Source organism: Mercenaria mercenaria, chromosome 6 (assembly GCF_021730395.1).
Source record: "Mercenaria mercenaria strain notata chromosome 6, MADL_Memer_1, whole genome shotgun sequence".
Taxonomy (NCBI): Eukaryota; Metazoa; Mollusca; class Bivalvia; order Venerida; family Veneridae; genus Mercenaria; species Mercenaria mercenaria.
This window is the reverse complement of record NC_069366.1, coordinates 84931003-84943393: the sequence shown is the minus strand read 5'-3', so window position 1 is coordinate 84943393 and position 12391 is coordinate 84931003. Positions and strand designations below refer to the sequence as shown.

Genomic DNA, 12391 nt, shown 5'->3' with positions numbered 1-12391 from the left:
AGGGACTGGACTCCAGATTTTGGCTAAAAATGATCTTTGGTCATATTATGAAAATAAGAATGAGTTTTTGTTTCTTAACTATTCTGAAAAATGCTATTTATAATATAAGGAGAAAAACATGTCTTAGTTGGGAATTGAACCCAGGTTGCTTGGTTACTAATTTTTCCATTTGAAATTGAAAAGCTTTTATGACTGGGTACTGATGAAAAACTGCTTTAATTATAAAGCTTTACATGATGAACTGTCATTTAAGTATGAATTCCTCCATGATGTATGTGTCATGATGGTAGTTTTATATTGCTGAGGCAACCCAGGTTTGATTCCAGACCCAGACATTTGTCTTCTTTAGCATTTTTAACCTTTATCATTCTGAACACAACTGATTCTGCCTTTGTGACCAGTGTTCGCCATTCAGTCAGTAACGTTTTGGTATGCACCCCTTTTAACAGTTAATGGTACTGTCAAAATTGAAAGAAGGACAATATCATTTAATATAGAAATTTAGCATGTGAAGGGTTAAAGAGTTTAGAAACAACAACTCGTGTTCCAATGTTCATAATATGAACAAACATCAACTTTAAGGAAAAATCATTTGTAGCCAAAACCTGGAGTCCAGTCCCTTTAACCTAATATTTTGTGAACTTTTGGACTTAAACTAGCCTGTTTACTTTGTAAACAAATTGAACTTTTAACTGACCAAGTGACCAAGTATGTTTTATTCTGACATGACCTTTGTAACACACACTTGGATATAATAGGTCTCAGTTGTGTAAGGCTGCCTGCAAATTTGACATTTATTTGGCAACATACAAAAGTGAGGAGGAACAGAGGAAGGTAGGGTCAAGAAATGAATGCTCTGTCAAGCAATTTGACTACAAATACAAATTTGCTATTCGAAACAAAATATTTTGTATACTGGGTATACACGTATAAGAATTCATGTCTGTAAAGCACATAATCTTTTTCTGTGGAAGTAGGATTATTGCTAGCCGACTGTGTGTTTTATTGAACACATTAGATCCATTGCCAAATAGAAATACCTATCCTAATCCACGCAGGATAACTTTCTAAGGTTTACAGGCATCAGCTCGGTTACCCATGAACAGTAAAGTTAAATGAGACGTACAGTGCAACCTATCTAGAGTGAACACAAAAGGGAATATTATAAAGTTTTCATCTAGAGAGTATAATGTTCTTGTTGTAAAGAGGTTCTACAGATGTCTTAATGTCCTTGTTCTACAAAAGTCATGATGTTCTGCAGAGGTCATTATGTTCTTGTTCTACAGAGATCACAATGATCTTGATCTACAGATGTCATAATGATCGTGTTCTACAGAGGTCGCAATGTTCTTGTTCTACAGAGGTCATAATGATCTTGTTCTACAGAGGTAATAATTTTCTTGTTCTACAGAGGTCATAATGACCTTGTTCCACAGAGGTCATAATGTTCTTTTTCTACAGAGGTCTCAATGTTCTTGTTCTACAGAAGTCATAATGATTTTGTTCTACAGAGGTCATAATGTTCTTTTTCTACATAGATCATGTATTCTTTTTCTACAGAAATCACAACATTCTTGTTTTACAGAGGTCGCAATGTTCTTGTTCTACAGAGGTCATAATGATCTTGTCCTACTTAGGTCATAATGTTCTTGTTCTGCATAGGTCATAACGTTCTTGTTCTACAGAAGTCTTAATGTTCTTGTTCTACAGAGGTCACAATGTTCTTGTTCTACAGAGATTATTATGCTCTTGTTCTACGGAAGTCCATATGTTCTTGTTCTACAGAGGTCACAACGTTCTTGTTCTACAGAGGTCGCAATATTCTTGTTCTACAGAGGCCATACTGTTCTTGTTCTACAAAGGTCATACTGTTTTTGTTCTACAGAAGTCATAATGTTCTTGTTCTACAGAGGTCACAATGTTCTTTTTCTACAGAGTGTTCTACAGAGGTTATAATTTTCTTGTTCTACAGAGGTCATAATGTTCTTATTCTACATGGGTCATGTGTTCTTGTTCTTGTTCTACAGAGGTCATATTGTTATATTGTTCTTGTTCAACAAGGATTGTACTGTCTGGTTCTACATATATTATTAAGAGATTGTACAAAAATTATTGCTTTGTAGAAGTTGATTTACCAAGAGTTTTCTGTTTCTGGAAAGGAAGTATGTGTCATTGTAGAGAGATGATTGTTCTTTAGAGATGTCATTGTAGAGGTGGTTGCTATTTTGTGGGGTAATGGTAGAGATGCATTTACTCTTTGCAGGTTTGGATGTAGAGAATGTTTTGCTCTTTAGAACTGTCATTGTACAGAGGCGTTTGCTCTTTAGACAGTTCATTTTAGAGAGATGCTTGCTTATTTGAGGTGTCATCATTTGGGAGGTGTTTCCTTGTTAGAGGTGTCATTGAAGAGAGATTTTTGCTCTATATGTCTTATTGTGGAGAGGTGTTTTCTCTTTACAGATGTCATGATAGAGGTGTTCCCTCTTGAGAGATGTGGTTGTAAAGAGGTGCTTGCTCTTTACAAATGTCATTTTAGAGTGGTGCTTGCTTTTTTGAGTGTCTTCGTAGAGAGGTGTCTACTTGTAAGAGGAGTCATTGTAGAGAAAGTGTTTGCTTGTAAGATTATAATGTCACTGTTGACAGGTGTTTGCTCTTTACAGGTGTTGTTGTTAAGAGGTGTTTCATCTTCAGAGATATGGTTTTAAAGAGGTGCTTGCACTTTAGAAGTATGCTTATAGAGAGGTGCTCACTCCTTAGAGGTGTCCTTGTAAAGAGGTGCTTGCTCTTTAGATGGTGTCCTTGTAAAGAGGTGCTTGCTCTTTAGAGGTTTTGTTACAGAGAGGTTTTAATTCATGAAGGTGTCCTTGTAAAGAGATGCATGCTCATTAGAGGTGTTGTTAAACGAGGTAGTATTGTACATGTAGTTAGAACTATTCAGAAATTTATTTAGACATTCAGCTGAATTTTTGCAAATGCGAGTTGTTAAAAAATATTCCTGCATTGATGTTGAAATTTTGTGGCATTAGTAAGAAAGGGAGCATTAGTCTACTGGTGCAGACATTGGCTGCTCAAGCTGTTGGTTGTAGGTCTAAGCACCAGGGGGTCCCTGGTAGAACAACAGTAATGTTATTTTCCGGGAAATGGACTCAGGCTCAGGCGAGTGATTCAAATAAGTTAAAAGCATTCATCACAATATTGAGCTAGTGTAACCAGAGTATCGGGATTATCTTATAAGTAAAATCTGTTTTGTTTCAAGAGCACTTCAAACTTTAATAACACAATGAAAACTAAACTGACTTCCCTTCAATAATATCTTCATTAGTTTTAAGGTTCTTTTGAGCTCTTGGCAACTAATGTATGGTATTTGACTGCAAGGTTGATATCAATTTATTTATAGCCAACCCGAGGTCCAAGTCGTGTCATGTTAAGTATTTTCACATGCCATTCTTCATAAAATGTCGACAGAAATTTGTAAAAATAAATATTACTATTGAATTTAAGTTGGACACTGAAAGAATATGCCAATTAGGGCATTTATTTGAAGATGATTTTTTTTGACAAGCCTTAAAGAGTTGATTGAAAAACAATTATTCTTTAATTTCTTTCAGTTTGATGCCAAGAAAAGCAATGTTAGATCATATGAACGGCCCACAGTGGAATGTAATTTTAATGCATGATATTTTCAGCTTGGCATATGACCAGGCTTTTTAAAACATTTAACTTTTTATATCTCAAAGTACTGCAATTTCTGAAACCATGATTGTATACTAAAACAGGTCCAGGTCGAGGGGGCTGAGAAGTGACCTATATACTCATCAAAGATGTACCCTACTATTTTGGCAAAGAAGTAAGATTTTCTCAAAATTTAGACCCAGAAATGCACCAGATGCCACCATTTCATACCTGTATTTCAAAATTTTCCAGGGGGACAGCCTCCCGATCCCCCTCCCCCATCAAGAGGGGAGTAACCCCTCCATTACCTAAAAATTTAGACCTTAAAAATGCACCAGCGGCCACCATTTCATCTGTATTTCAAAAATTTCCAGAGGGAGAGCCCCTGACCCACACCTAAAATGAGGTGAGTACCCCCACCAGTAAATGCACCTGAGGCCACCATTTCATAACTGTATTTCAACAACTCAGCACTATGCACCTCGGAGGTGACATATTCATTCTAGACTGGTGCCCCCCAAGGTCAAATATTTCATTCTAGACTGGTGCCCACCCCCCAGTCAAATATTTCTGGATCCGAGCCTGCTAAAACATATACAAGTTCATTCATGTAGTGTATTTGCTAGATGCAAATGAAATGATGAACTTAAAGAAATGTGCTGCATTACTGCGCTTGCCTTAATGCTGTTGAAATAGCAGAATCTGATATGATTTTAACTTGTAGTTCACCAGAATATCAAGGGACCCACTCCCACAAAAGTGGAAGTGAATGGGAAATTAGGACAAGTTAATTAACTTAAAGTTTCACCAGCTGAAGGTATGATCTGCTGAGTTGCCACAAAAACAGTTACCAGAGAGCCAGATATTTCCGTCACATGTTCTACAAGTTCTTAAGCATTCAAATATCCGGCATAAATACTTTAGCATAGAAATACCACTGTTTATATTTCTTGTTTCTGTATTATTTCATGTGAGAAATCTCACAAGTCCACAGAGTACACACATAAAACAGTCAAACAGAAGTAACAACAATTCAATAATTCTGATGTTGATAAACCAAACCAAATATTTTAAACACCGGCTATTAATTCTAATGGAAAACCATTGATGTGAACACCTCAGAGAATCGCAATTTTTTTCTTCTTTTTCTAAAAACTTGCTACAATCTTATATTGAAAATATACAAGCATTTTTTGACCAATAAAATCATTTCAGAACTGAATATGCAAATTTATATTAACCAATGAAATATCAGCATCCTTTTAACAACATTAATGTTACTTCATAATTTCCAGTTAAGCACTACTTTATTATAGTGTCATAGGAATTTGTGCATTCATTCATAAACTACAGCACAGGAGTCATCTTACACCCCGGGCTGTAATTATTAAGACAAGATTTTCCAGCACTGGCAAAAATACAAGAAAATTTTGTCTGACATGCAAGAATAAGGAAAATTCTTATACATACTATAAAATATATATAACTGAAATATTGTTCAACTATAGTAGTTTCAACATTGTCATACTTCTCAGTTGTATTTGCTTCAATATTCCTTTGAGTAAATTGACACATTGGTGTCAATGATATATTAAAGCACTAAATTGTCTCCATTTCAGTCTTTTCAAGTAGAGCAACAAAGAAAAATTAATGTTTTCATATAATGTAAGGATTCATAGCACACAGCAGCCATTTTCCTACAGGGCAAAATCTAAATCACTGAGTGTGAAGTCATTAATATTTGAGGGGGATTAATTTTAATGAATTTCATAGTTGCTTCTATCCATGAAAATCAAATTCTGAGAAAAGTTCTACAAATTTTATTTAAAGATTTTTTTTAGTTGAACGCCACAAATTCATGACCCCTTCATTTGCAAATTAAATTTTATAAATCATGACATAATTTCATAGTACCCTAAGCCCAAAATGTAGACCCTTGAATAATGTCATGTACGCACATGAATGTTTACTATTAATGAACTAGTAAAGTATTTCTTGCCCTACAAAATGTGCACCTTAGTTTTTTTGCCTACTCAAGGCCACTAACTTATCCTTATTTGATAAGACTGGGTTCAAAGTTGTGAATGAAATATCTCCTGTAAACAGATACTGCTTTCAATGGCCTTGGTGAGGACATGCTGACAAACCACAGGTATATGGAAAACCCGTCCTATGATTGTTATCAAAACAGATTTCATGTGAATTTTGACCCATTTAACATTTTGTATGTACTGGTATTGACAACCTTGTTGTATAATCTGTTAAATGAAGCTCACCACTTTAAAGGTATATACTAGACCCAAATTTCAAATTTGAAAATATGAACAATTACTACATATAATGTTTATGTAAACATGAAATTAACAAGTTTATGTGTATTAAAAATATTGTATTATGCATTAAGTTTAAAACGGCACACATAATTCATGTATAGCTGAACACAGAAAAATGTGTACTACCACTAAAAACTGGAAGTTATTTTAAACTGCACAGCATTTAATTATAAATGTAGCTCTATATACACAATTAATTTCTGTATTTAGTAAAGTCAAATACATTTGATGAGAATTTTCTACATTTGAAGTAAATATTTTAGTAGAGGATGAGCATTGTATATCTTTAATAGCTAGGAACTCTATTTACTGAATACTCGCTTTATAAATCATCTGTTATGCCTTCCTGCAGTTTGTTTCTTTTATGAAAAAAAATCCCACTGGTTTGGATCGTTAAATAAAACTCATTGTATAATTAACTGCAGATAACATAGCTAAAGAATATACTGGTTGGGAACCATTTTCCGGACACATTTTCATATTTTGGCTCCATTATTCCCTTAAAATAATATTTGACATAAATGAAGCCCACACTGCACGAATTTCAGCTCCTTCTGCATCCGATGTTGTAATCAGCATCGCGTTGGGGCGTAAAACATGGGTTCTATGGGGCCTCAAATGGGGTCACTAAAAGAAGTTATTTTCCCCGTAAGGTAAACCAGTATCCGGACAAATATTTTGACGGTATTTTGCTGTTAATTTGATATCAAAATAAGTAATTAAACTATTTTTACACATTTCTTTATCATTCATCTCTTCAAAAATGCACACAAAACATAACCTGACATTCAATAGCAGCTACGAAAGCAAACCGAAGTTGACAATAAAAATCTCGAATTTCGTCTAAGGCGGATTCTTGATAATTCCAATAGATATAGAATGAAATTAGTGCAAAAATCGACAGCCCTGCATTTTATTTAACTATTATCGTGAAATTATAAGTAGCACATGTTATCAGCGGACAATCAATATGCCCCCCGATGGCACTTTGAATGAATAGTTATGGCCAATGTTAGAGTTTAGGACCTTTGACCTACGGACCTGGGTCTTGCGCGCGACACGTCGTCTTACTGTGGTACACATCCATGCCCAATATTTTTACAATCCAAGCATGAATGACAAAGATATGGACCGGACACGCCCATCAATGCACTATGTTGAAATATGACCTTTAACGTCTAAGTGTGACCTTGACCTTTGAGCTACAGACCTGGGTCTTGCGCACGACACGTCGTTTTACTGTGGTACACATTTATGCCAAGTTATTTGAAAATCCATCCATGGATGACAAAGATATGGACCGGACACGAATGCACTATCATGAAAAATGACCTTTAACGTCTAAGTGTGACCTTGACCTTTGAGCTACGGACCTGGGTCTTGCACGCGACACGTCGTCTTACTGTGGTACACATTCATGCCAAGTTATTTGAAAATCCATCCATGGATGACAAAGATATGGACCGGACACGCCCAACTATCATGAAAAATGACCTTTAACGTCTAAGTGTGACCTTGACCTTTGAGCTACGGACCTGGGTCTTTAGCGCGACACGTCGTCTTACTGTGGTACACATTCATGCCAAGTTATTTGAAAATCCATCCATCGATGACAAAGATATGGACCGGACACGAAAATTGCGGACAGACTGACAGACCGACAGACTGACAGACGGTTCAAAAACTATATGCCTCCCTTCGGGGGCATAAAAACTAACATAAAACAGTTTTGTAATATAGTGGTTAATTGTAGACATGAAGAACAAACACCTAAATGATCTAGATGAAACAATAACAGGAATAACAACGAAATAAAGCGGATATTACATGTGTCTAGAAACTGGTCCTGTCTGGAAACTGGCTCCAAACCAGTATGATTGCAATGAGCAAAGTTAAACCTGCTTAAGATAGCAAGCACACATTTTAGTAATAAAAGTTCATTTTAAAGTTTAGGAACTGTTGCACTTAAATTATCTTTGCCCTTTTGTTTGTAATGTGTTCTGTAGCTTTGGCATTTATAATATACCATCTGTGCTGAAAGTGCATTTACTGCAAAATTGCAAGCTTGAGTATACAGTATCTGCATCCAGATTTTTTTTTTAAATCAAATGAATTTGTTTTAAACATTAACTAGCTGCTCCTTGTCATCATCCACATCATAGGAGACCATGTCAATAATTCTTGCTCCAATATACCCCATTTTAACTTGTGTGTTTTCATGGTTTTCACATGATTTGCTGTTACCATGCCCCTGTGTCTCCAAATCATAAACAACTGGAACATCTATGAATTCACATGATTCTCAGTAACTTAATGTTGAACATAGTGCTCCTGAGTCCATGAACAACTAGAAATCCTGCACTTTAACATGATTCTCAGTAACTTAATGTTGAACATAGTGCTCCTGAGTCCATGAACAACTAGAAATCCTGCACTTTAACATGATTCTCAGTAACTTAATGTTGAACATAGTGCTCCTGAGTCCATGAACAACTAGAAATCCTGCACTTTCACAAGATTCTCAGTAACTTAATGTTGAACATAGTGCTCCTGAGTCCATGAACAACTAGAAATCCTGCACTTTAACATGATTCTCAGTAACTTAATGTTAAACATAGTGCTTCTGAGTCCATGAACAACTAGAAATCCTGCACTTTCACATGATTCTCAGTAACTTAATGTTGAACATAGTGCTCCTGAGTCCATGAACAACTAGAAATCCTGCACTTTCACAAGATTCTCAGTAATCCTGTTTTACAATGCTCCTTTGCTTTAACACCATGTCAGAACAACTAGAAATCATATGCTTTCACATGATTCTCAGTGATCATGCTGGACATAGTACACATGCACTTCCAGGCTATGTCGGAACAACTTGAAATCATGTCCTTTCACGTGATTCTAAGTAACAATAATGAACATGGCGCTTATGGGCTTTCACATTCAGAACAATTAGTGCTTTCTTTCTTGCACATGTTTTGTTGTTACATGATGCACCTGGTGTTAATGTACATTCAGTTTATAACATGTAATTAGTTAATGTGTAAATGCTGGTTCTTTTTTCAGCAGGTGCAAGATCAAATTGCTCAAAGTTTATGTTCTAAAGCACCAATAGCTGTTCTCTGTGCATTTGTGGAAACAAGCTAATGGTGTTTTCTTATGTCTATTTGTAATAAATCTTTTCTGCTTCATTATTACTAGTGCTTTGATCTTAATCAAATAAATTTTGAATAGGACTATCAAGACCAAGCTATATTTTACATCAACCTGACCTACTAAAGTGGTGTAAGAATATGCTACAGAAATGCTTCTATTTTGTTACCTGTCAAGTTAATAACAAGTCTACACAGTTCTTTTTAATGGTGATACATGATGTATTGTGCATGTGCGCATGCATTCCCATTAAGCATCTATTTCAACAATTTTTCAGCCATATAAACGAATGTGAGCATGGTATCCAACTTATCATGCAGTATATAGTCATGTGACGTGATATCCAAGCCAGTCATATTATACTAATATTGGGCTGACCAGCCCAAGATCCCCTTTAAGCTGAGCTCCAAGCCCGGATTAACTACAAGTACTTTTTTTTATGTCTTTGGTATGAGGCCAGGCAGTGAACCCATGACCTCCCGCATAAACAATAAATTGATAGGCTGGTATACCCAATAAAACACCAACAGACTGTTATAAGTTAAAACAATGTACAGGAAAAGATAAGAGTGTATTTAGTGACTTACCTAATACATCGGAATAAATTCCCATATTTATCAACTCACTCTGATCTGTTAAGTGCAGTTTGACATTCATTTACACGTGTTCGGCACAGATCTACTTCTTTATCAAAATTAACTTGTATCAAATAATTGTTTGTTTTATCTTTGATGATAATGACAATTTATGACATTCAAGTATTAAATGTTAATATTTCATACATCCTCTGGTTATAATACAAACTTGATTACGAAGTCTTCCTTTATACCATCCCAATTAACTAACGTGACACTGATCCATTTAATTCCCTATCTGAAAGGCTAGCTATTTTGTAAACAGAAATGTATCTTTAATTCACCTTAACCAAGATAAATACAAGGTATCTTGTCTGTTAACAGATTAATTTATGTTTTATATGTGGTTACCTCATTGTATAACCCAGACTGTTCAATGTTCCCTGGCAAAAGTTCAAGAAATTTTCTGTTCACAGATTTAGATTCATAAAGTCTTATTTATTACTACCAGTCTATGTATTTATTCCCATTGCATAGCCATCATTGAAAACAAATATTAAATGTGTGTAGAAACGTACCTCCTATTTCAAGGTTATTGCAAAAGACAAAAAAAAGATCTCCAGCACAGCTAAAATGCCTACAGTAAAAAAAAAGCCGGTTTAGGTGAAAATTATAAGCTTCTTAACTATTTTAACCACATACCTGTAATTATTAATGTGTGTTTAATTGCATGTTTTTCTATCTTAATAAACCATTATTGTTAATGAATCTCATTATCGCTGTCAGTTCTGGAATAATTAACTGCGTATGTAACAACTGCATAATTAACAAACCTAATGAATACTTTTCTTTTTATTTGTTTCTTATAGGTGCCAGAAAACCTGTGCTAGAGAAAATTTGCAGTATCTGATGTTCCGAAACACTTTGCTTAATTTTGCACTTTTTTTTATTTCCAGTATGTTTGAAGCGTAATGAAATATATTAAACTTAAAAATCTAAATATCCAAAAAAGTATAAAGTAAATTTAACCATTGTAAATAAAAGGTGTTTTCCTGAGTTTTACCAATAATTACCTCAGTTTTGAACTATCTGACATAGTATCCTACAGAAGCTATGAAATCTGACTGACTTTCACCAAACTTGGTTAATGTACTGCTTACACCTCAGTGCACATACTGAATACTGCAGAAATTGTACTGACCATACAAATGATATACACATGTCAAAAAAGTATTTAAACTTTTCAACCATGACATTTTTAAAATGGTCTTTTAAGGTGTATGAACACCTTTTTCAGTTTAATAAGGTATAATATTAATGCAAAAATTCATTTTTATTAAAATAAAATGTTGTAGAGAAAAACTACAGCCACAAAAATCTTTGGGGTAATTAAATCACTTGGGGGGAAAAGGTTATAATGCACTGGAATTTCACAGCTTTAATAAACTGAAATCTGATAAGAATATTATCAAAGAATCATCAAAATACTGTACATATAATTATATGTATGTATATGAGTGAATAGAAAAAAATCTGCAAATATCTAACAGGAGAAAACTGTAAAAGCAGAATTTTTCGCGAGGGTTTAATTTTCGCTATATTCGTGAGGCCCTACATCTCGCGAAAATTAATCCTCGCGTATATATTCACCATAAGTACGGGGTATGCAACAGTAATTCAAATTCCAGTAGGATACCATTTTTACAATTTCGCAAATATTAACGTTGCAAACATATGCAAAATTTCAAATTCGCAAAATTTTGACTCAATGAAAATGTGTGTTTTTACAAGATGTGATCTGAATTCAGATTATTGAATCCTGATTTAGATAGAGGTTATTTAATATCTCATTCACTTTTACATAAGCTGTGCTGTGACTGGTAAAACATTTTATCTGTTTTGCTCATTATGTGAATAACTAGCTCATGCATTTCAGGTACAGCTAAGTTTGTTTCTACAATACTGGTAAAAAAAGTCATGAAAATTTAAAATACTAAAATCTTGCACATGAATGTAAGTAAGTGGCTGTATTTTGCATTTACTTGTAAGTACAAGATCTTAATTTTGTAATATTTCCTATTCTCAAAAATCCCAAGTATTTTAACCTTTAGTCTGCTGGCATCAAGTCATTCTGCCTTTGCGACCAGTGCAGACCAAGATCAGCCTGCACCCCTACGAAACCTTTGTGAAACATTTAAAGAGAACCATTTAAAAATGTTAAAGAGTCGTGTTTAGTTTTGCTATTTGCAAAATGTTAGACGAATGATAGAATAACACAAATGATATGAAACCCTCGTCAACTTATTGTCTTATTACAATTCGCTGACCATTTTTTCTAAAGATATTTCTTGTTCACAGTAGATTCATATAAATATTTATCTTTGATTCAGTGTTGAAATATGTAAACACTTTCAATTATAGCGAATTTATAAATTATATGATCATTATATATTTATATACACGCTTGCAAGAAGTACACACCTTGTACTGTTAAGTTAAATGACATTTGCATGGTAACACGATTTTGAATATTATCACTTTCTATCGCTTTTACTTTTTACGAGAAGGAAAGGTTTATTTTATGTCTGACAGGCTATTTCAATATGCTAAAATTTGTTTCAGGTTCACTGCAGGAGGCATCTAAGTATTTTTTCACTA

General features: G+C 34.4%; 1 protein-coding gene across 2 annotated transcripts in view; it reads right to left on the bottom strand.

Moving 5' to 3' along the window:
- Positions 1-10350, bottom strand: part of LOC123549887 (nuclear factor of activated T-cells 5-like) — a 94820-nt gene extending 84470 nt beyond the window's left edge. The window contains exon 1 of one of the 2 annotated variants that reach the window (XM_053546515.1): positions 9746-10350. In XM_053546515.1, coding sequence (XP_053402490.1) covers positions 9746-9815 — 70 coding nt within the window. In that variant the 5' untranslated portion in view covers positions 9816-10350. The remainder of the gene's footprint in view (positions 1-9745) is intronic. The other variant, XM_053546514.1, reaches the window with a different exon arrangement.
- Positions 10351-12391: the final 2041 nt, after the last annotated feature.